Here is a 24,859-nt window from a genome sequence, read left to right as displayed (position 1 = left end):
AAGTAATGGATTAAATTAAATTACATGTAATCAGATTTTTGGCTGATTAATGATTACAATGATTTCTTTTAAAATTGTAATCAATTACAGCTGATTAACGATTACAATTACAATTACCCCAAGTCTGGATCCATGCTATAAAAATAGTTTCATAATCATAAATTGTTTACTAATACAATTACAAACAATACAATAGTTTGTTGATTTAAATAAACAAGAACTATTTGGATACTTATCTTGCAAACATAATGATTATATGTCATCATGGTCATGGCTGATGATGATAAAAGGTTTTTTTTTCAATTGTGTCATCACAACTATCATGTACAACAGCTACTTTTGCATAGGTACTATTTCTGTACTATTTCTGTACTTAAAATCTGTAGTACTGGAAATTTACTTTTAATATTTAGTTCTATTTCTTTACTTAAGAATTACCGGTATTGTTATATTTAGGTACTTGTATTTTCCAGTACTTGATTTGTACTTAAAATATTGGTACAAAAATAATACCAAAAATGATCACAGTATTCCATGTTTGAACATCATAACTTTATGAGAATTAAAGAAGACAAACTTTCAAAATGCTGAAAATGTAACCATGCAACAAAAAATCTGTAGTACTTAAATTTCAAGTACAAATCAAGTACTGTAAAATACAGGTACCTAAATATTACAATAATTTTAAAGTAACAAAATAGTACTGAATATTATATTTTTGGTACAGAAATAGTACCTGTGCAAAAGTAGCTGTGTATTTGTGATGTCAGAAATATAAGTGACGTTCCATAAAATCTTGATTTTTTCGCATAATGTGGAAAAATTTATGACAATTATCTAAAAATATTAACAGTGGCATCATCCCAGAGTTGCCTAATATCATGTTTACAAACACCATGTACATGCACTGTTCATTACTTTTTCTACAATAAATTTAATGGCTGGAGGTTGGCACCATAAAAATGAATTCTCAAAATAAGGTGGAAAAAAGTAACAAATTTTTGAACAATGAATTATAATAGATATATTCCTGCATATTGTACCCTGTATAAATAAAAGAAGATGTGGTATGTAATTGCCAATGAGACAACTCTTCACAAGAGACCAAATGACACAGAAATTAACCACTAAAGATCATCATAGGGCCTTCAACATTGAGTGAACCAATACACCATAGTCAGCTATGAACCTATGTTGCAAATAAATATCTTACCACAAAAGGAAAAGATAGCCATATAAATTGCTTATCAGCAAATGTTTTTTTTTACAATTTTATGGTTGAATAACTTCCTGTATGGTAAAACGTTTACTATAACAATTTGGATTTAGTTTCAACATTGAAACAAAATTTAAATACCCAAGCATTTCTTTTTATGAATTATTTACATGTATGACTATTTTATTTACAATGTTTAAAGTTTGGTGTTTAAATGGTGTTAAAAGTGTTTTACAGATATTAGAAAAAAAATGATTACTTCCCCACTATTTAAATAGCAACAATAACAAACACAAGGTAAACACACTAAATAATAATCTAAATGCTCCAGATATTTCGTTTTTATATTCATTGTCAAACCAAGACAAACTTAAAATCTATAAAAACTGAAAATGAATTCTCCAAGCTTTTAGATGTGTCCATTTGTAAACTTTGGTGACAAAAATATATACATTACTCACCTGTCTTTTCCACAACAGTAAAGATTTATTGTAAATGTTTTAAAGTTTAAATCAATATATCCATATCAATATATATGATGCATTATCCATAGTATTTTGCAACAGATGTTTAATTGTCAACACAGGGGTTCAACACAGGGATTCCAATCTCAAGGGAAATTAGCTAATTTATAAATATCTTATTTCAGATCAAAGTTGAAATATATAATATTGCTTGAGTATGATTATTGTATACATTTCTATATGAGTTGAAGAAGAAGGAAAAGTTATCAAATGTCCCCTTCGTGGCCCCTCAATCAAAGATTGAATCACTTTAACATCCAGGATTAGTTTTTGTAGATCTTGCATCAATGATTATTTTGTTGTTTTATGTATATCAATATGTGTTTGATATATGTACACCTTTAAAAATTCTCCTATCACAGTTTATGAAAAAAAAGATACAAAATTTGGAAAAATCATCTTTCAAGGGCAATAACTCTTATAGATTTTAAATGCCCTACGGTCAAGGTGAGATTTAAAATATGCAAAATGTATTCAAGGTTACAATTTTTTCAATTTAGGACAAATAAGGATGTGACCATAGTAAACGTATGCCTTTCAATGGTTTATTATATCACTATAGTAGCTGAATCTATGAAAAAAAATTGAATAACAATAAAAAAAAAAAAAAACATTTTGGAAGCATCATGCTGTTGCACCTGTCATGCCTGTTGTTCTTTCATTTTATGCTACTCTATTTAGAGTTTTATGTAATGATACATTGCAAAATAGATATACCAGTATACCATTATAATGTAGACAAAACATTTAGCTTAAATTTTAAGTTTTTTTACAGGAAAAAAATATGATATATAACAGTTATTGAAATTATGCAGAAATTTGTGCTACATGTACATGCACCTTTGTTATATAATTTAGGATTGATCAATATATTGGAGGTTATGACATCTTTTCATGCAAAAAGAGGAAATGTATTGTTTTACACATAAAATTAATATAAACTATGTCAAAAATATAGTGGTTTTGTGGTACAAAATGTATGAAAGGTTTTAACAAACCAGTCCATTATTTTGTTTCGTTGTTAGCACTGTAAAGTTTGGGGTAACAACAGAAAGCAGAATTATGATCATGGTCTTGTTTTAGATTTTCAGAGTTACCAGTTAAGTAACACCAGTAATGAATAGCTTAAAAATACTGGAGTGGCAGTTTTATTACAGGAAAAGGATAACAAACAAAAAATAAGTTCAAAATGGTGATTTAAACAATGTTAGAAACTCGATCTCAACTAAATGACCGAAATATTTCTGTAAAAAAATAAAATTTGTCCTAAATCCCAATTACTCATTTAGAACAAAATACTTTCAGTTTAGGTCAAGACTGGCATATATGACCGTTTCCGGACCCTTGTGAGTTTAAGCATCTGCTCATACATGTACTTGCAAGCTATGTCACTGACATAGCTTGCCATAACCTCTAGTCATTACTAAATTTCTGACACCTGTCATTAATTAGGGCCCCGCCGACTAAGGCGGGTCGCCCTATAGTGATCAGTCTGTCCGTCCGTCCGTCCGTCTGTCCGTCTGTCCGTCTGTCCGTCCGTCTGTCCGTCCGTCTGTCCGTCCGTCTGTCCGTCCGTCCGTAACACTTTACTTTGTGTCCGCTCTATATCTTGAGAACCATTATGATTTCAAAGTTTATACTTGACATCCATTTTAACCAACACCAGAGGGTGTGTCATGATGTATGTAAAACTTCCTAGGTCAAAGGTCAAGGTCAAAAACTTTGATTTCAGTTGACAACCCTGTGTCCTGTGGTGAAGATCGTGTCCGCTCTATATCTTGAGAACCGTTATGAATTGAAAGGTTATACTTGACATCCATTTTAACCAACACCAGAGGGTGTGTCATGATGTATGTAAAACTTCCTAGGTCAAAGGTCAAGGTCAAAAACTTTAATTTCAGTTGACAACCCTGTGTCCTGTGGTGAAGATCGTGTCCGCTCTATATCTTGAGAACCGTTATGATTTCAAAGGTTATACTTGACATCCATTTTAACCACTACCAGAGGGTGTGTCATGATGTATGTACAACTTCCTAGGTCAAAGGTCTGTCTGTCTGTTGGTCTGTCCATCGCTAACAAATTTGATCCACACTATATTTTGAGAGGACAGCTGTTATTATTTCATACTTTATACCTGACAAACATTTTCAACTTAACATATATATTAACCAACACCAGAGAATGTGTCATAATGTATGCATCCTAGGTCAAAGGTCAGTCAGTCGGTCTGTCCATCGGTTCGTTGTTTTTGACAAATTGTGTCCGCTCTACCTCTCGAGAACCGTTAATATTTCATACTTATACTTGACCGTCTGTCTGTCGGATTGTACATGACACCAGAGTGTGTGTTTCCAGATTGTGTGTCGATGTGTCATGATACCCTCCAAAAATAGATGTGGAGTATCATTCAACAATCAAATTGAATGAAATTAAAGTAAGTACTGTATTTCAACTTCCTCATGTAAATGCATTTAAAATATTTCTGTCATGCTGTTCTCTAAATGTATATGATATTTCTGTTGTGCTGTTTTCTAAATGAACCTGTCTTATAATCTTGCTGCTTATTTGAATTGCTTGCTTGCATTTTCTATACTTTCTTACTTTTTTATATCACCTTTTATCACAGCCTTATTCTGTATGTTTTTATGGTGCAAAGCAGACTTGTTGGAGAACATATATTTTTCTAATCTCTTGTTTTGTACTGATAAAAAGAATATGTTCACAGCTTATTTGCTTTATCTATAATCACATTTTACCCACTTTTACCTTTAGCTTCAGTTATTATTTTTTACAAGTTTTACAGTTATATATATATATGACAATTGTTACTTTTTTGCAATTATGGTAATGGAAGATGAAAGTGGATTAAAGTCTGATTATGCATGACCTGTCTGCATTATTCATTACAAATGCTACGTTTGTATGTATTTCAACTTCCTCATGTAAATGCATTTAAAATATTTCTGTCATGCTGTTCTCTAAATGTATATGATATTTCTGTTGTGCTGTTTTCTAAATGAACCTGTCTTATAATCTTGCTGCTTATTTGAATTGCTTGCTTGCATTTTCTATACTTTCTTACTTTTTTATATCACCTTTTATCACAGCCTTATTCTGCATGTTTTTATGGTGCAAAGCAGACTTGTTGGAGAACATATATTTTTCTAATCTCTTGTTTTGTACTGATAAAAAGAATATGTTCACAGCTTATTTGCTTTATCTATAATCACATTTTACCCACTTTTACCTTTAGCTTCAGTTATTATTTTTTACAAGTTTTACAGTTATATATATATGACAATTGTTACTTTTTTGCAATTATGGTAATGGAAGATGAAAGTGGATTAAAGTCTGATTATGCATGACCTGTCTGCATTATTCATTACAAATGCTACGTTTGTATAATGTAGATCCTCCTAGAGGTTGCACTGGTAACAGCCTATTGCTTGTGTAGCTTTTCATATTGCACATATTTTGTGGGTTCATTTTGGGTTCATTATATATATAAACTATCATTAACATTACTAATGTCAATTATTGCTTGTGTAGCTTTTCATATTGCACATATTTTGGGTTCATTATATATATAAACTTATCATTCACATTACTAATGTCAATTATTTGAGAGAAAAAAAATATTTACTACAATGGGCTGGCTAAAAGGTCATGATTTTTACATTTTATTAATGTTTTTTATTTCATAATTTTGTCTAGAGATTATCATCAAATTTAGTAACAAGAGCACTTCTACTGAATATTTTTTTTTATAGATGATGACAATTTCAGTACAGAGCATAGTATTGACAAAAGGCAAAAGTCTTAATTAATTTTTGAATTGCTTTTTTCAGCTCTGCACAATTGACCAAGGAAGAGATCTTTTCCAGATTTGACATGTATACTAACTAACACTGTCAGTCAGTCTGTCTGTCCGTCTGTCTATCCATCTGTCTGTCTGTCTGTCTATCCATCTGTCTGTCTTTCCATCCGTCTGTCTGTCTTTCCTGTCTATCCATCTGTCTGTCTTTCCATCCGTCTGTCTGTCTTTCCATCCGTTTGTCTGTCTTTCCATGGGTTTGTCTGTTTGTTCATCATACCATCTGTCTGTCCATCTGTCTGTAACAAATTGTGTCCACTCTATATCAAGAGAACCAGCATAAATCAGTCTGTCTGTCCATCTGTCTGTAACAAATTGTGTCCGCTCCAAATCAAGAGAACCAGCATAAATCAAATGATGTACCTATTAGAAACTGAAGTACATTGTGCAGCCTTCAACAATTAGTTCAACATTATAATGGCTTTACCATTTTTATAGGGCATGAGGTCTTGGAGGTAAATATTAGAATTATTAATACATATTATATATTTTAGGTTGCAACAAGAAGAAAATCAGTCCAAGGGATTATATATTGTTTCCTTAAATCTTAGAAACATATTAAACTTGCCTTACAAACTTTGTCTAATATAGATTAAATTTCAGATAGCAATGGCCTCTCCTGCTAAACAAATGAAACCAGACTTAGATGCACTATTGACTGACTCCATTAATGATATTGATGTACAGTTAAAAGCCGCTTGTTATGACATTACGAAGGGAGAACAGGACAACGCACTCAAAACCATAGAGAGAGTTCGCAGGCTGATGAAAGTAATGAAAGGGAAATGCAATGTGGCTATGGATGTAGCTAAGAAGGATTTAGATTCATCTACACAGAAGAACAAATCATTGGTATTTAGAGAGAAAACACTGATGAAAGAGAAAACTGCTCTTCAAGACAAGATTAAAACCTTGTCAAAACAACTTCAGGATTACACTGCTGAGTTGGAGTTTGATGACCTAGATGTATCCATGACCTCAACACAAGAGCCACCTTCTTCTTCACAAGAGATGCCTTCTACTTCACAAGAGCTGCCTTCTACTTCACAAGAGCCGCCTTCTACTTCACAAGAACAAAATTCAGAAATTGAGCCTAAGACTACTAAGAACTTGCCTACTGCCACACTAAAAACTGAGTGAAAGGACATACTACTGTATATAAAATGAACAATAATTCTGAAACATTATCATGATTTTTGTGTATTGTGCCAGATAGGCTAGAGTTGATTACAAAATGAACAATAATTCTGAAACATTATCATGATTTTTGTGTATTGTGCCAGATAGGCTAGAGTTGATTACAAAATGAACAATAATTCTGAAACATTATCATGATTTTTGTGTATTGTGCCAGATAGGCGAGACTTGATTACAAAATGAACAATATTTCTGAAACATTATCATGATTTTTTTTGTGTATTGTGCCAGATAGGCTAGACTTGATTACAAAATGAACAATAATTCTGACAAGATATTTTTTAGACTGGATAACATTATTATATACGTTCTATAATCACTGAGAATGCCAATTACAGAATCATTTAAAATCTTTTATTTTTCACAATAATCTTTTAGGTCATAGTAAATATGTGCTTATGCTTTTATTAATAATACATATGTCATTTAGTCATTACCCAGACTCTATCCTGTAACCTCATAATGTGTATGTTACTTTATATAATGTGGGTGTTAACCTTAAAAATTGTGTTTTAACCTTATAATTTGTGAGTTTACCTTATAATTTGTGTATTAACCTTATTATTTGTGTACTAACTTTTTATAATGATTAATAAAATTTTTTTTTTTTTTAGATTGAAGTATGAATAGAAGAAGGAAAGAGAAAGAAAGGCAAAGGAAACAAATTACAAGAACTGGAAAAATGAATAGGGTACGTTAAAAAGATGTTTCTACAATGAGGAATGTTAATGGCAAGTTCTCAATATTAAACATGAGAAATGTACATGGACAAAATTACACATAATACATAGAAAAAATACAAATTATCTATGAACAGGCTTTCATTCCTATTCTTCATCTTGACATTTTATGTAAATTTTTAATCAGTAACATATTGTCATTATCCTGTAATAAATAATTTGTTTCAGTCAAGTTCTAAAATAGTTTTACTTTCTATTTCAGCCGCCTGATGATATTGAAGTCACTTCTTGGATTACAAAATACCTGAAAAATCAAGCAGATTTATCAGAGGAAAAAAAGAAGAAGATGAATAAATGTAATAGCAATATACAAGTTGACAGTCACAAAATTGATTCTATAGAAACAAAACTTTTAGTTGTATCGCATTCCAAAACAGTGAATATGTCACATTTAGATACTGAACATAAGAAATGTTGGAAAAGAAAACTAGAAACATGTGATGCTTCTGATCAAATTGATTCAAAACAAAGAAAAAAAACACTTAGTAAAAATATACATCCAAAAATTCACTCAAACACTGAGAATCCAGTTGAAGTTCATATGAAGAAAAAGCTTTTTACAAGACATAGAGTGAAGCTTCACCGTGAAAAGCGAGATTTGCAGAAAGTTTTGAATCAAAGGCTGAAAGATAAAGCTAGAAAGCAAACAAAAAGAAATAACAGAAAAAGAATAACTATTGAATCTGATAGAATTAAGGATATGAGTAGAAAGACAACACAGAGAGAAAAAAGAGATGAAAATACTATTGACTTTGATAAAAACAAGGATAAAAGAAGAAAAACAACACAGCGAGAAAAAAGAGATGAAATAACTATCGCCTCACATAGAAGCAAGGATAAAGTTAAAAAGAAAACAGAGAGAGACCATAGAGATGAAAAAACTATTGACTCTGATAAAAGTAAGGATAAAAAAAGGAAAACAACTCAGCGAGAAAAAAGAGATGAAAATACTATTGACTGTGATAAAAGCAAGGATAAAAGAAGGAAAACAACACAGCGAGAAAAAAGAGATGAAATAACTATCGCCTCACATAGAAGCAAGGATAAAGTTAAAAAGAAAACAGAGAGAGAACATAGAGATGAAAAAACTATTGACTCTGATAAAAGCAAGGATAAAAAAAGGAAAACAGCTCAGCGAGAAAAAAGAGATGAAAATACTATTGACTGTGATAAAAGCAAGGATAAAAGAAGGAAAACAACACAGCGAGAAAAAAGAGATGAAATAACTATCGCCTCACATAGAAGCAAGGATAAAGTTAAAAAGAAAACAGAGAGAGAACATAGAGATGAAATGACTATTGACTCTGATAAAAGCAAGGATAAAAAAAGGAAAACAACTCAGCGAGAAAAAAGAGATGAAAATACTATTGACTGTGATGAAAGCAAGGATAAAAGAAGGAAAACAACACAGCGAGAAAAAAGAGATGAAATAACTATCGCCTCACATAGAAGCAAGGATAAAGTTAAAAAGAAAACAGAGAGAGAACATAGAGATGAAAAAACTATTGACTCTGATAAAAGCAAGGATAAAAAAAGGAAAACAACACAGCGAGAAAAAAGAGATGAAATAACTATCGCCTCACATAGAAGCAAGGATAAAGTTAAAAAGAAAACAGAGAGAGAACATAGAGATGAAAAAACTATTGACTCTGATAAAAGTAAGGATAAAGGAAGGAAGAGAACAGAGCGAAAAAATAGAGATGACAATACTATTGACTCTGATAAAAGCAAAGATAAAAAATTGAAAACAACACAGCGAGAAAAAAGAGATGAAATAACTATTGACTCTGATAAAAGGAAGGATAAAGGAAGGAAGACAACAGAGCGTGAAAATAGAGATGACAATACTATTGACTCTGATAAAAGTAAGGATAAAGGAAGGAAGACAACAGAGCGAGAAAATAGAGATGAAAATACTATCAACTCTGATAAAAGTAAGGATAAAGGAAGAAAATTTGCAAATAGAAAGAGTAGAGATTTACAAACTACTATTACTGATAAAGTGAGAGATAAGACAAGAAAACAAGCTTCAAGAGAAAAAAGACATATATCAGACTTTAAAAGATCAAAAAAGGAATTTGCCTCATATATTTGTACTTGTTGTCATCGCACTTGGTTTAGATCATCTGTGATACAAGCAGTGAAGAAAAACTTTAATAAAACAAAGACCGACATTATAAGTAAATCATTTACTAACTATAAATCATTTGATGGATTAGAATATATATGCAAGTCTTGCTCTTCCACAGTTAAATCAAACAAACTTCCTATTTATGCTGTCAATAATGGACTTCAGTTGGATTCGATTCCAGAAGAATTACAAAATCTTTCTGAGTTAGAATCAGTGTTGCTGTCTCAACGGATACTTTTTTACAAGTTGTTAAACCTTCCACGTGGTGGTCAAAAAGGATTCAAGGGTAACTTAGTGAATGTGCCAGTAAACCTTAGCAAAGTGACTTCCACTTTACCAAGAACACCAACAGAAGCAGGAATTATTCCCGTAAAATTAAAAAGAAAACTACAATATAAAGGCCATCACCTTCATCAAACTATCAAGCCGCAAACAATTAGACACGGCTTGTCTTGGCTAAAAAGACACAACAAGTATTACACTAATGTACAAATTGACGAAACATGGGAACAAAGATCAAGAGATGAAGAAGAAGAGTTATGGGAGACATTACAAGAAACAAATAGTGACAATGATCATGATAATACTCATGTTGAAAACTTTGACAATGATCATGATGATACCCAAGTTGAAAACAGTGTCAATGAAACTGATCTAAATACTAATAACCAGGATCAGGAGATGAATGAAAATGAAATACAACATACTAATAGTGATGAGGAGAACGTACAGAATAAAGTTCAAGGCATTCAGTATGACACCTGCCTGCATCCTTCTAATATTATGCATACAGGAGTTGAATCATATAGTATAGCTCCAGGAGAGAATGAAATTCCTAAACCACTTTTTATGGACAAGCAATGTGAAGCTTTAGCATTTCCAACATGTTTCCCTTATGGAAAAGGAACTTTTTCAGATATTCAACATTCCAATGGCAATGGAAAATTGTCTCTGAAAAAATATTTTGTGAATAGGCTAACAAATGTTGATACAAGATTTGCCACAAACATGTCCTACATTTTTTATGCACTGTATGCCACTGAGAAAAAACAAGTAGATGATGCAATATCAATAGCAGTAAGAAAAGCTCGTAAACAGGATATAACAGCAGGACAGTTAAAAGATCCTGGTCGCTTGAAAGAAATTATTGTAAAAGATCAAGCATTTCAATTTCTCCAGCAAGTAAGGGGCTCACCGTCTTATTGGCAGCATGCTCAGTTTGAACTTCTAGCCTTAGTAAGGAGCAAAGGACCCTTTACTTGGTTTCTGACCTTATCATGTGCTGATACTAAATGGCCTGAAACAGTACAATCAATAGCAGCTCAAAAAGGAAGGATAATATCAGATGAAGAAGTAAAAAACATGTCTTCTGGTGAAGTCCATCAGTGGTTACGAAAAAATCCTATCACAGCAGCACGACAATTCGATCATAGATTACAATCATTTTTCAAAAATGTCATTCTCAGCAAAATGGAACCTCTTGGCAAAGTCACTTGCTATTTTCAACGAACAGAATTTCAGTTAAGAGGTTCACCTCATGCTCATATTGCTCTTTGGGTTGAAAATGCACCTAGATTAGAGACTGCACCAAATGAAGAGATTGTATCATTCATTGATAAATACATTACTTGTAGTCTTCCCAATCCTGATGATCCATTATATGAGCATGTCAATGAGAAACAAAGACATTCACATTCTGTAGCTTGTAAAAAGAAGTCAAACAGCTGTCGCTTTCATTATCCTAAACCACCAAGTAACAGGACAATTATTGCATCTGCTAAACCAGAATCGAATGCTACTGTGGGAAACATAAAAATTCAGGATGCCACAACGTTGTTAGCCTCAGTTCTTAATACTTTAGAAAAAATAGAAGATCCAGACAAATATAGTGTTGATGAGCTTTTGCAACATGCAGGAATAACTTCAGACATCTATCATCAGTGTTTGTCATTGTCTAAATGCAAAACAGTTGTATTAAAAAGAACTCCAGCTGAAAGGAATATCAATTACTACAATCCAGATATACTGCAGTTATGGGAAGCAAATATGGACTTACAATTTGTTTGTGATGCGTATGCATGTATATCGTATATAGTGGCTTATGTCACTAAAGATGAGAAAGAGATGTCCCAGATGCTGAAACTTGCAGCTAGTGAAATGAGAAACGCTGATGTTAAGACCAGATTGAAACATATTGGTTATGTCTTTTTAGGTAACCGTGAAATAAGTGCACAAGAAGCTGCATACCGTCTTCTAGGCATACCTCTCAAGAGATGTAATACCAAAGTAGTCTGGATTCCTACTGACTTTAAAGAAAACAGAATAAGTATTCTTAAATCACAAAATCTTCTAGATGACTTGGAAGATGATTCAACAGATGTCTATTGCAAAAGTATTGTTGACAAATATGCCATCAGACCTTTCATTCCTATTTTCAGCAACACATGTCTTGCACAGTTTGCTTCAATGTATGATCGTGCTACTAGCCAATCAAAATCATTCACAAATGATGAGTCAGAGAATGAGCAAGACCCATCACTGCCTGAAACTGACGTCCATCAAGAGCTTCCAAAAATAATAACTCTTCAAGATACAGATGTCATTATGAAGAAAAGAACAAACCCAGCAGTACCAAGGTGGCATGTTGTATCTGAAAATAAGGATCCAGAAAAATATTATCACCAACAACTGTTACTTTTTGTGCCATGGAGGAGAGAAGAAGAAGACCTGTTGAAAGAGAATACATTTTATGAGGAGTCATATAATGATATGTTGACTATCCTGAATGAAAATAAGAACCATATAGCTGAATACGCAAGTCTTGTTTCTCAAGCTGTAGAGGAATTCCAGGAGAATGGACCTCCCCAACATGCATGGGATATGCTAGACCCAGAGGGTAATTTACAAAATATGCAGGATTCAGAAAATAGGCAAAACAGCAATGATGACAACGATGAGGAACAATCTGTTAGGCCACAATTACATAGATCATCAATTACAAGTTCGGTTAGAAAGCATGAAATATCAGACAATGAGCTCCAAGAAATTATATGTAGTTTGAACCATGAACAGATGCAATTATTTAGACATATATATGACTGGTGTCTACAATACAAGATGGGATTGTCACCAAATCCTTTTCATATATTCTTGTCAGGGGGAGCAGGGACAGGAAAGAGTAGACTCATTAAGGCCATCTATCACCAAGTATCAAGAACATTGCAGACATCTGGTCAAGATCCTGATCATCCTTGTATTAAGCTTACTGCTCCAACTGGATGTGCCGCTTTCAATATTGGTGGATCAACAATACATAGTGCATTAAAGCTACCAGTAAAAGGAGGTTATTATAGTTTGCGAGGAAATCCATCAATGCTTGCAACATTTCAATCAAAGTATGAGAACTTGCTCATTCTTGTAATAGATGAAGTTTCTATGCTAGGCCGAAAAGCATTTGCCCATGTTCACAAACGTCTTCAGGAAATAAAGAATGTTGAAGGAACTGATAAGATATTTGGAGGTGTTTGTGTACTTGCCGTTGGTGATATGTTCCAAATTCCACCAGTACGAGAATGTCGAATATATGACACCTCTCCTAGTCACAATCTAGATGAAATGGGAGTCTTACTCTCTAACTTATGGACAAATAATTTCCAGTTCCATGAACTTAAGATTATTATGCGTCAAAAAGATGATTTACCATTTGCAGCAACATTAAATAGATTACGACTAGCAGAACACACAGCTGAGGACATTGAAACATTGAAAGCTAGAGTAGTCAAAGGTAGTGATTACCCTTCAGAAGCTCTGCATATATTTTCTATAAGAAGAAATGTGGATGATCATAACGAACAAATGTTGCATAATTTAGACCATCAAACTCACAGAACTGTAAAGTCATTTACCCATATACCGCCTTCAGTCACTTCATTTGATGTCAATTCTAAAGTTGCAGATTTGCCACACACTCTTGAACTTGCACCACATGCTCGTGTCATGTTAATAAAAAACCTTGATGTCAATGATGGACTTGTAAATGGAGCAACAGGATTACTGTTAGATTTAATTTATAACCAGAATGCTAAGCCTCCATCTTTGCCAAAATGTGTGATAGTTAGATTTGATGACCCATCCAGTGGATTGTTGACACAGCAAGCCTCAACAATTTCACTAAACAATTATCCACAAGGTACACCAATTTACCCTATCGAAGTTCAAGAACATGTTGGAAGAAGTGAGACTTCACCACAAATTACAAGGATACAACTGCCACTTGTGCTTTGTTTTGCTTGTACAATTCATAAAATACAAGGTGCCACTTTGAAGAATGTTGTCATGTCATGTTCAAATATACGACAACCTGGAATGATGTATGTTGCTTGCAGTCGAGTGACCACACTTTCTGGACTTCATTTACTTGATTTTAAACCTGAGTCAATCAAAGCTTCAGCATCCACAAAGGAGGAAATGACACGTTTACGTACAGAAATGAAACTTCAAACTTTTTATGATCAACTAGAGAAGGATCCAACTTGCCTTCGTGTTCTCCTGTTCAACATAAGATCAGTCCAAAACAAAGAGAACCACATTAATTCAGATCCTTATCTGGGTAGTGTAGACATAATGATTCTAACAGAAACTTGGAAGAAGAACAAAACAGATATAAATGTTCCACAATTTCACTACCAATATCATAGCGTCAGGACAGAAAACAGAGGTGGTGGGGTGTCAGTTCTTTCGCAGACACCAATGATTCCTATACAAATGCAAGTATCTTCAGATGTATGTGATGCAATTGTTCTTCAATACAAAAGAGATAGTGCTAAAATAAACATCATTGCTGTTTACAGGCCTCCATCTTGCACATTTGAGAAGTTCATGAGATGGCTAACAAAAATACTTACAAGCATTAACAGAGATATACCTACTTTAATAGCAGGTGATTTTAATATTAACCTACTTGAAACATCAGCTGCCTATAGAGGATTGCATGTATTCATGAACCATATTCACTTTAAACAGGTGATCAATACAGCAACCCATCAATTAGGAGGCCTGCTTGACCATTTGTGGATCAATTCTGGTGTGACTGTTTCTCAACAGATGCTTGCAAGATCTCCTTACAGTGATCATTTCCAAATTTTTGCTGATTTACAGTTGTAAACTACCGGTATTTTGTATAAATTTTATTACAAAATTTTCCTGATAGAAATAAAATGCTTATTTGTGTTATATTTTTCTTTAAGTAAAATCCATATTTTTCGAAAAGTTTCAGCAATTTTCCATTTTTTAACATTTTATTGGCATTCTTTTTTGGTGGGTCATAATATATTGAAGGCATAATTCTAAAAATATGTGACAAATATCAATTGGGCAGCACCTTTAAACATATTGTTCAAACATCAATCCATATATCCAGAAGTCACCTTAGAGTAGTCAACAATGAGTTCACATCATGCAGTCATATCACTATTATACTATGAAAGTAAGTAGTGAATATTTATCAGTTTTAACTTAAAATCTTAGAATAAAATCACACATGAGACTATGTAATAACTTCAAATAATGCTACATATCAGATTATCCATACAACTTATTTACCACACTTTATTGACAGCGGGGCCCACAGAGATGGCTCCCATCTCAATGATATCTAGTTGAATTTATTTGTTCTTGGTAATGTCAGTATCATATGCTGTCTGAAGACCTTGAAAGAAAGCACAGCAAATTCCACGCCACCAGTTTGTCTAGCAAAACAGCCGTTAGACGTCAGAGTATCGCAGATTAGCAAACCTTCTTTACCACTACAAATTTCTACATGTATGATGTAATGTAAACTAAATGGTTGTTGGTTTGAGCTATTATTTCATTAGACAAAATCAGGGTCTGATCCTTACCAGTGTCCAATTGCCAGGGGCAAGTTAAAGCTGTATTCGGACAAGTTAAAACATCATCTTGGTTGTCCGATCGGGTAGGTGAAGAAAAAAAAGTGTTATATGATTAAAATTTCACAAAATCAATAGTGTCCGCTGTTTTTTTGTCCATAGATTCAGTGATAACACAACATGGTCGAGTAAAGTCGTCTTAACCCCCCTTCAAGTTATGAATGTGTATATTTCGTCATTTGTTCACACTGAACTCCCCATCTTACTAAAAATAGATCACGTTTAAAAATATTGGCAAATCAGGTGTCGTTGCATTGCTTCTTCATTATCGTTATCAGTAGGGACACCACTCAGGCGTGTCTGACGCAAGTGTTATTCCCATCGACCAATGGAAAGCGGAGGTCTATTTTCGTTGTTCTAACTTTAGAATTTGACATCAGATGTGTATTTCCCTAAGATGGAAAAAACCAAAAAGCTTGAAAGAGAAAATGAAATTCAACTTTAACAAATTTGTCAGTTGTTGTCAGTTTCTCGGCTCATATATATATGCCTCATAGTATCTCAGTGGTCAAGTCTAGTTGCTGCCATCATGGCACAACAATCAACCCTGGCAAGTTTTTTCAGTTGAATTCCTCTAAAAAGGAAATCTGACTCCCAGTCTGATTCAAAATCTAAATAGTTTAAAATATAATAAACAAAAATGGAAGTCATGAGTGTCCTTGAGTCTGTGAAAAAGGCAGGGGCGGATCCAGAACCTCGATGTCCGGGGGGCACCATGAAACCAACATTTTATATTTTTTTTAGATATGTATATATGGGAGTGTGAGTGTGGGGTTTTTTTTGGGAAGAAGGGGGGGGTTTCTATATTCATATATGGACCATAATTTGACATTCGGCCTTTGGTGTCTTTTTGTATCCTTTTTTATAAGTTCTAAAATTTTAACTTTTATTTTGTAGGTTGTGTTGGTGTTAGAATAGTATGAATGGAACAATTGACTTTTTCGAGAAAAAATTAATACATTTTGATTCACCGTTTACGTGACATGAAACCAAACAGGAAACCAATCTTTATTTTCTTTATTTTGCACAATATAATTCAAAAGGCATAAATAAACACCATTACTAGTGTTACTTGCTTCATGTTAATATTTAAAATCTATTTTCAATGTTATATTAAAGTTTTTTTTAAACCTAACAGGAAACCATAAGAAACCGAAAGCATTTTTTTAGTTTTATTTTATTGCAAAATCTGCTTAAAATAATCTGAACAGTATACTTTTTCTTAAAATCCATCTTAAATGTAACAGTATTATAAAACTCCTAAATATGTGCTTGTTTTGAAAACAATTAGTACAATTTATTCAGAATTTTCCATATTTTCTTCATTGATACAGGATACCATAATCGTTGTATCTTGATGTTTAAGCCAAATAAATGTATTTATATTTGGTTTTGATATTCCAGTTATATACAATTTATTCCAAATCATTGGCAATGTAACATTCTTTAAATCCAGTAAAGAAAAAAACTTTTAACATGGAATTAAAATCTTTAAAATAGGCACAATGTGATACTTGTGACCTGTACACCATCTACATGGTTTCCACCTTTTAACCTACATAAGTGGGCTAAAATCAATAAAGTACTTCCTTTCAAGTCATGCATGGTAAAATTTTACTTCTCCTTTGACAAGTTTATTGCGTTTCTGATAAGTGTTTGCAGATCAGACATGAATAAAAAAATATTAATTAAAAACTGTGACAAAGATGACAACTTTGTACATTCCAAGTGTAACGGTATATTAACATGTATTTTTTATTAAATTATATTTATTCACCTTAAATATCCAGTAATATTTACTGCTGAAGTTAAATCAATCCAACGAGCATTGGTACAATGATAAGAGACTTATTTCGATTGATTTTTCCAAGGACTCTTCACGTCATTATCGGGAAACGAAGTGTGTTCTAACGTCTGTCAAATATGAAATCGATTTTGTCAAGTCATTGGGCATTTATTTTCACACAGGATCGTATGTAACATTATGCACATAGGAAAAATAACAGACCACCGGCGCAATCTCTTTGACAATTGTATTTTCCTCTTTTAAACAAGACGAAACAAGTCTACAGATTATGTTTGCTAACATCCCGTTGGAAACAAACAATGTTTAGACCTAGTATATCATACATCCGGCCCTAATGGCGTTATCACATGTTAGTCACATGTTTCACGTATGACCGGAAATGATAAGAACTTAAAGACAAAAACAATTTTAATAAATAACTGGACTTCTGTTTCGTGTGAAATGTAACGCATAACGACAACGTCATTTTCTTACTTAATTATTACGAAGATCAAAACAAGAAGAATTTACCTGTTTGAACATCTCGCGAGAGTTCATATTTGCATATTGTTTTTAAGAATTCTATTACAACAAAGCAGATTACATCATCTAAAAATTGTGTTACGAAATCGGACACAAAAATCACGCCACTGTTCTTACATCTGCTACATAAATATACTTATAGTTCTCGGCATTTTCTTCTCACTATTCTTATTGGTCGATGTTCTTTGTTATTTGAAAGCAAAAAATACGAATTTGCCGGTGACGATTATCTATAAATCAGTCAGCGTTATGCTCTTCGGAACCAAAAAGTAACGCGAGAAATGACACAAAAATACGGTTGTAGAATCTTTGAAATTCGTATATTTCAATTTTTTTTCTAGGGAAGAGTAGCATACACTTGTATGTTGATAAAAATAATGGCATCTTTAGATGTAGTTACAACTTTTCTTACAGTAATTCACATTTTATCACTTTTCTATAGTTATAGGAAACGGAGCCCAATAGCAAATTATGGTCCATATATATCTTTTATTTTTTAAACTATTTCACTTGATACATTATTTTCCTACCAATTGATCTTATAATATTTGTCCTAGACATATATCAAATATTTGCCACTGGACGTTAAACAACCCACAGTCAAACAATATTTTCTTTAAATTTCATCACCGGTATATTCTTTTATCTATACTGTTTTGGCCTCACTTCCAAACCTACTTTTTCACACATTTTTCTAATAACTGTAAAAAACCTTCATATACTTATAAATCATGACCTATTCATAACCTCATGATCATACATTTGTACATGCAGGGGTTAAAAAATCCACTAGCCCGACGCCCGGGACTACATCATTTAGGGCTCGGGCAACCAAATTTGTAACCCAATATGCCCGACGGACTAGTGACAAAAAATTCTTGGCGTTTCTAAAATAGAACGGGGAAACTCCCCTCATCACTTTTCTATCTAAGCCAATCAGATTCGACTACGTCATCAGAATGTTAACTTATTTTGTACAAGTTTTAAAATAGAACAAATAACTCTGCTTTCAATATCGATGTATTAGTACAGGCTTAATATGCAACCTGATTGCACATCCTTCTGAATAATTTATTGTAATATAAATGTGAATCCTTTTTGACAGCAGAAACCTGACTTTTGTCAGATATTACTTTTGAAACATGTTATGGACGCCATTTTGTTATTGTTTACATACTGTAAAGAAGCCTCCAGAACCATGATCTAATCATTAACAGTCTCGGAAAACTTAAATAAAGACAACTGTAGTATACCGCTGTTCAAAATTCATAAATCCATGGACAAAAAACAAAATCGGGGTAAAAAACTAAAACCGAGGGAAACGCATTAAATATAAGAGGAGAACAACTACATAACAATGAAATGTAACACACACAGAAACGGACTAATCATCAGACAAAATCCCACGAGAATAACAAATATAACATCAAAACCAAAAACATGAATTTGGGATAGACAAGTACCGTGACACGTCTTATCGCAATGTGAATTTACACAAAAAATTTAAAAAAAGAAAACAAACGACGCAACGTTAAAATGTAACACACACTAAAACGAACAATAATATAACAATGGCCATCTTCCTGACTTGGTACAGGACATTTTAAAGGGAAAAATGGTGGTTTGAACCTGGTTTAGAGGCATGCCAAGCCTTACACTTTAATGGCAATGTTAAATATAACATTGAATTGACAACATAATATAACAGGACTACAATACAAATAAATAGGATATTATATTAGACAAAGAAACACATGATTAATAGATAACAAAAAGCATCAGGTTTAACTTGTTGCAATAAATCTTCATCAATCATGATAATCTTCATTGATATTCAAATGCATTCGATTTTTAAAGTCCCCAAGGATGACTGGGGTATAGAAATACGGTCACTTGGTCTTCTCCCGACCGGCAGTAAAACGCTTGCCGAAGTAGGGCGTCCGTTTGGCTGTGCGGGATGTATCAAGTTCGCAGTCACGTCCGGTCAGAAGGGGGGTTAAATCCGATGTCTCGTGTGCCACGCTCTTTGAACGTTAAGAACCCTTGTAACAATTCTTTGAGGAGTCCGTAGGTGACCTGTTGCAAGGCAAAATTTCTGTTCCTATCCAATATACCCTCATTTTCCAGTGGCAGTCCAAGTGTTCCCGACCATACTTCCAGATAGCCTCTATTGTAACAACCTACCTATTGTATTTATTATGAACTTGTTCTCGTCCTGATTATGCATGAAATATTTGACACTGGACGTTAAGCAACCAACAATCAATCAATCGATTTTTAAAGAAATATTTTTTTTTACAAATACAATTTCAGTTCAGTTAAAAGGCCGTGCTTAGGTTATATCTATTTAAGGTCACAATTAACTTACCTGTAAAAAATGTAAATATGGACATTAATGTAATTCGTTTATAAAACAATTATAAAAGACAAAAGCTATTGATGGTGATATTTCTTCACAAATATTAATGGTTATAATTTTATTAACTGATAACAATTATGAGCATTACATAATTAATCAGCTGATAATTCTTTTAAACAAACGCGAAAATGTATCTGGTAAGAACCCTCCAGTACTTGAAGACTTGTTTCATGTCGGGATTTGGGCAACTCATTATTAAAGAATATACTGTGAATATTCAATTATCAATTACTTTATATATATATATGCTAATGCTAGTAATTGGATAGTTTTGAGTATCCAATTTGCACAAATCTACTGTAAAATGGATAAAAATTGTTAACTTTATATAATTCATTGTTTTAGCAGCAAACTCGTTCAAATGTGTGAAGCAAACTAGGGCTAGCGGGTCAGTTTTGCTGGGCTAGTAGTTCTTCCAACAGGGCTAGTAAAATCATGCTACCAATTAGCCGTGGGCTAGTGAGCTAATACAAAATTTCTTAACCCCTGACATGTATGTACATCGTAATTGTAAAAGCCGAAAAATAAACAAATATAACTGTATGCCTGTGCTTTGAGAGAAATGTATAAGTCCCAGATTCTGTTACAAAGTAGATCTTATGAAAATAAAATAGCATTTTATTAATGATTATTAATTTATTCATGTTTCCTGGCCAGGAAAAAAGGGGGAAAACAAATTGTTGATTTCCCTTGAAAATACCGTAAGAGGGGAAAGAAATACGTCATTCCGCTTAAAAAAAATCTTGTACATGTTGTATGGAGTTAAAAAATGAATAGTTTAATTTGTTGCTGAATAAATTCAGAAAAAGACAATTTTGAAGAAGAAAAGCAAATACATTCACAAGAAATGTTATTGTGAGTACTGTATTCTAGAATGAATGAAGAGATATCCCAAATATAGATGTATACCAAAATGATTGGCATTAAACATATATATATTCATGATATGTGTACCTATTCTTTAAAAACATCCTAATCTGTATTGTATTATAAACCATTAAAAATTCGCACTATTCCAATCAACAAGTAAATGTATTTTACATAAATTAAGCTTTTGCAAAGAGACAGTAAAAAAACACACAGGTGTCTATATTTACACACCCCTCTATAGGTTCAATGTCATAAATCACGCATGTGGACACCGGTATTAATTAACGATGACCTGAACTGGGTGGGGGGGGGGGGGGGGCACGTGCCCCCTGTGCCCCCTGTGCCCCCTGTTGCAAAACTTCCACCTTTTTCAAATCTTACTATTTTGGATATCCTTGTGTGGGTAAACAGCAAACTGCGAATTACTAGACTGTAATATTTGTGAACAACATATATATAGACACGGTCAAAATTTTGGCGGGAGAAATATCAGTTCAAGTTCGGACTGGATACGGAATTATCCGGGTTTTTGAAAACTGCCATTTACTCTGTAAACATAGGGCCTAAGGCGGATCCAAGTCCAAGGGGGAGGGGGGCACTGGGAAAAGGGTTGGTTTGGACAAGGATCTTAATTTGCTAGATTATATTGTAATCCCAACTATAAAGAAATAATATTCGATTAAGCAGAAGGGGAAACAATTCGGCTGACTAAGAGTTGCATTGCCATTCTGTATTGATCTGTATTCCGGCTGTATGGAATGATTTTCTCAATCTGCCAATATACATTTGTAGACACATCTGCGTTTTTGAAGTAAAAATCAAAAGGAATCCGAACAACACTACAGCCAATGAATTGCTCCACAAATATATTTTCACTTCAAATAATATATATGTTCTAGACCGTATGAGTATTTGGACCGTATGCGTACTTTTCAAAATACTCATACGGGCGGACCGTACACGTACGGTCTGACTAATATTAAGAAGTTGGTCAAGTTTATTAAATACAAATGCATATAAGTTATCAACATAACTTAATTCTCAAATTAATATAAAAAGTTCAATTGTAATTGAAATAAAAACTTTATATTTTAACTGAGACTACTATAACAGTTATAGTAGTCTCAGATTTTAACTATTTAAAAAAATCATGCTAATTAATTTAATCTGTTCATCTCTTGTATTTAGCATGTCGATCAGTAATATATTAATTGAATTATGATCACTGAAATTGAAGATAGATATATCTATCTGTAAATAATAAACATAATGTGGGCGGACAATCGTTTTATAATATTTAGCGACGGCTTTACAAAAAAAAAATGTAAGGAAACATGCATGAACTGTCAACAAGTAAATGTAAAAAAAATATTACGTTACTCGTGGTAGTAAGTGTCACCTTGGTCCGTGCAGAGACATATAATACATTTATTATATGTCTCTGGTCCGTGTAACACTTATCAATTCAAAATTTTAAAATGATTTCTCTGCTTTTTATTTGTTATCAAATTTTTCACCTCTTACAACTGTCTGCCTCGGGTTAAATTTTAAACAGTTTCTATTCATTTTTAAATTATTTCGTTTCGTTTAGTCCTGTTTTTATTCCGTTTCGCACTTTATGGGTATCCCTCTTTTCGCCCACTTTCTATTTTTGATATCTTATTCAAAAATTTAAAAAAGCAAATTTTCAAAAAGCAAAATAATCAAAACTGCACGTTAAGTTTGATACTTTTAAAGTTTGATCAAATATCTCAACTATCAAATTATATGAAAACAAGATTTAGCATTTTAAAATTTTAATTTTTTGGGGAAAATTTCAAAACTTTTAAAAAATTTGAAATTTTGTTATTTTAAAACTTTGTTCAAAATTCCAAAAATTAAAAATTTCAAAAGTTTTTAAAATTTTGAATTGATATAAATAGCCCTTTTGTTCACACTGATCTTCCAAACATCAATCGAAACAGGGGATATACCATCTGACTGGAGGAATGCCAATGTTAGCTCAGTCTTCAGGAAGGGAGAGAGATATAGAAAAGTTCCCGAGGATTTAGAACGAATCTTCAAAATTTCCTCCGCAAAACAAAATAAAAATGTTAGCAAACACGAACCAATATTAAAACAAATTTAATATTGGTTTTAAATTATGTTTTATGGCTCTTGATCATATACTTAGTAATATCTAGTATATTTGAGGATTAAAAGAACAAATCTATGTGAAAAAAACGGATGTCCAACGTTTCATTAATGAAAAACTGTTTTAACTCTTATGTATAGTGATCCTATTTCTTATTCTCTGATCTTCCCGAATCATGACAGAAACAACGAAATGTGTAGGTTATTTGTGGCGGTAAACCCGGGTGTTTTTTTCTTTTGTTTGCCAAATTTCATTTGACTCGATTGGTACGGGGCGCTGAATGGGACTCTTGTGGTTTTGTACAAAATTCAATTCTGTCATAACAAAATCATTTTTGTCCTACAAAACTATGTGCTACAGACTTGTTTTGTGAGAACTTCAATTTTGTGATGACAACATTTATTTGCGTATAGACAAAATTCATTTTTGTCATGGCAAAATTCATTTTTGTAGACAAAATTCATATTTGTCATGACAAAAGTCAATTTTGTCTAAAAGGTATGCAAATATAAACTATTTGCATACAAAATTGACTTTTGTTACCTGATATGGAAATTAAATCACAAAAGTCAATTGTGTGAGGTAAGATTCTATTTTGTCAGACAAAATTGACTTTTGTGAGACAAAATTAACTTTTGTGAGACAAAATTGACTTTTGTGAGACAAAATTCAATTTTGTCAATTTTGTTGAGACAAAAGTCAATTTTGTTAATTTTGTTGAGACAAAAGTCAATTTTGTCAATTTTGTTGAGACAAAAATCAATTTTGTCAATTTTAATGAGACAAAAGTCAATTTTGTTAATTTTGTTGAGACAAAAGTCAATTTTGTCAATTTTGTTGAGACAAAAATCAATTTTGTCAATTTTGTTGAGACAAAAGTCAATTTTGTTAATCTTGTTGAGACAAAAGTCAATTTTGTCGATTTTGTATGCAAATGAGTTCACAGAAACCAAACTAAACTAATTTCAATACAAAATTGACTTTTGTCGCCCAATTTTCAAATTAGGTAACAAAAGTCAATTCTGTGTAACAAAAATGAATTTTGTCATGACAAAAGTGACTTTTGTCCGCTGATAGATAATTTTGTATGACAAAATTTTAAATTTGTAGTATGATACAAAATTTTGTTAAACTGAACTCATTTTTGGTTGAACAAAAGTCACTTTTGTCCGTACAAAATTGAATTTTGAGTACAAAACCACAAGAGTCCCATTCGGCGCCCCGTAATTGGCTGCATATAAAGCTGGAATAAGAAAAATGTCCAACGACGTTTTCGTTAACTAGACGACTGAAAGTGAATTTTATAATTAGATATAGCGGGAAATGAATAAAAAGAGCAAGACAATAATAACATCTACCAAAAGTACAAATATTTGCCTCATTGTTCGTGAGTTCAAATATTGCAGATTCTATAAAATATTATCTACAGAGTCGTTTTTCAAGCGATAGCCATTTTGTCCAAGTTGATATTTCATTTTTC

At 32.6% G+C, this 24,859-nt stretch overlaps 2 protein-coding genes across 4 annotated transcripts in view; one reads left to right on the top strand and one right to left on the bottom strand.

The window, feature by feature from the left end:
- The window catches only part of LOC134719101 (endothelin-converting enzyme homolog), a 63,282-nt gene extending 41,538 nt beyond the window's left edge, over positions 1–21,744 (bottom strand). Inside the window, exon 1 of one of the 3 annotated variants that reach the window (XM_063582046.1) lies at positions 21,627–21,744. The gene's annotated coding sequence lies outside the window, so the exon portion shown is untranslated. Of the gene's footprint in view, positions 1–1,213; positions 1,235–1,677; positions 1,772–21,626 lie in introns of those variants that run through there. The other 2 variants (XM_063582048.1, XM_063582049.1) reach the window with 2 other exon arrangements.
- On the top strand, positions 7,291–14,845 carry LOC134718232 (uncharacterized). The gene has a single exon (XM_063580725.1). The coding sequence runs from the start codon at positions 7,838–7,840 to the stop codon at positions 14,843–14,845; it is 7,008 nt and encodes a 2,335-aa protein (XP_063436795.1). The 5' UTR covers positions 7,291–7,837.
- Positions 21,745–24,859: the final 3,115 nt, after the last annotated feature.

This window comes from Mytilus trossulus, chromosome 5, assembly GCF_036588685.1.
Source record: "Mytilus trossulus isolate FHL-02 chromosome 5, PNRI_Mtr1.1.1.hap1, whole genome shotgun sequence".
Taxonomy (NCBI): domain Eukaryota; kingdom Metazoa; phylum Mollusca; class Bivalvia; order Mytilida; family Mytilidae; genus Mytilus; species Mytilus trossulus.
This window is presented reverse-complemented; position numbering and strand designations above follow the sequence as displayed.

Coding starts and splice junctions, on each gene's coding strand:
- LOC134718232 (XM_063580725.1), top strand. CDS start 7,838: ATGAATAAATGTAATAGCAATATACAAGTTGACAGTCACAAAATTGAT.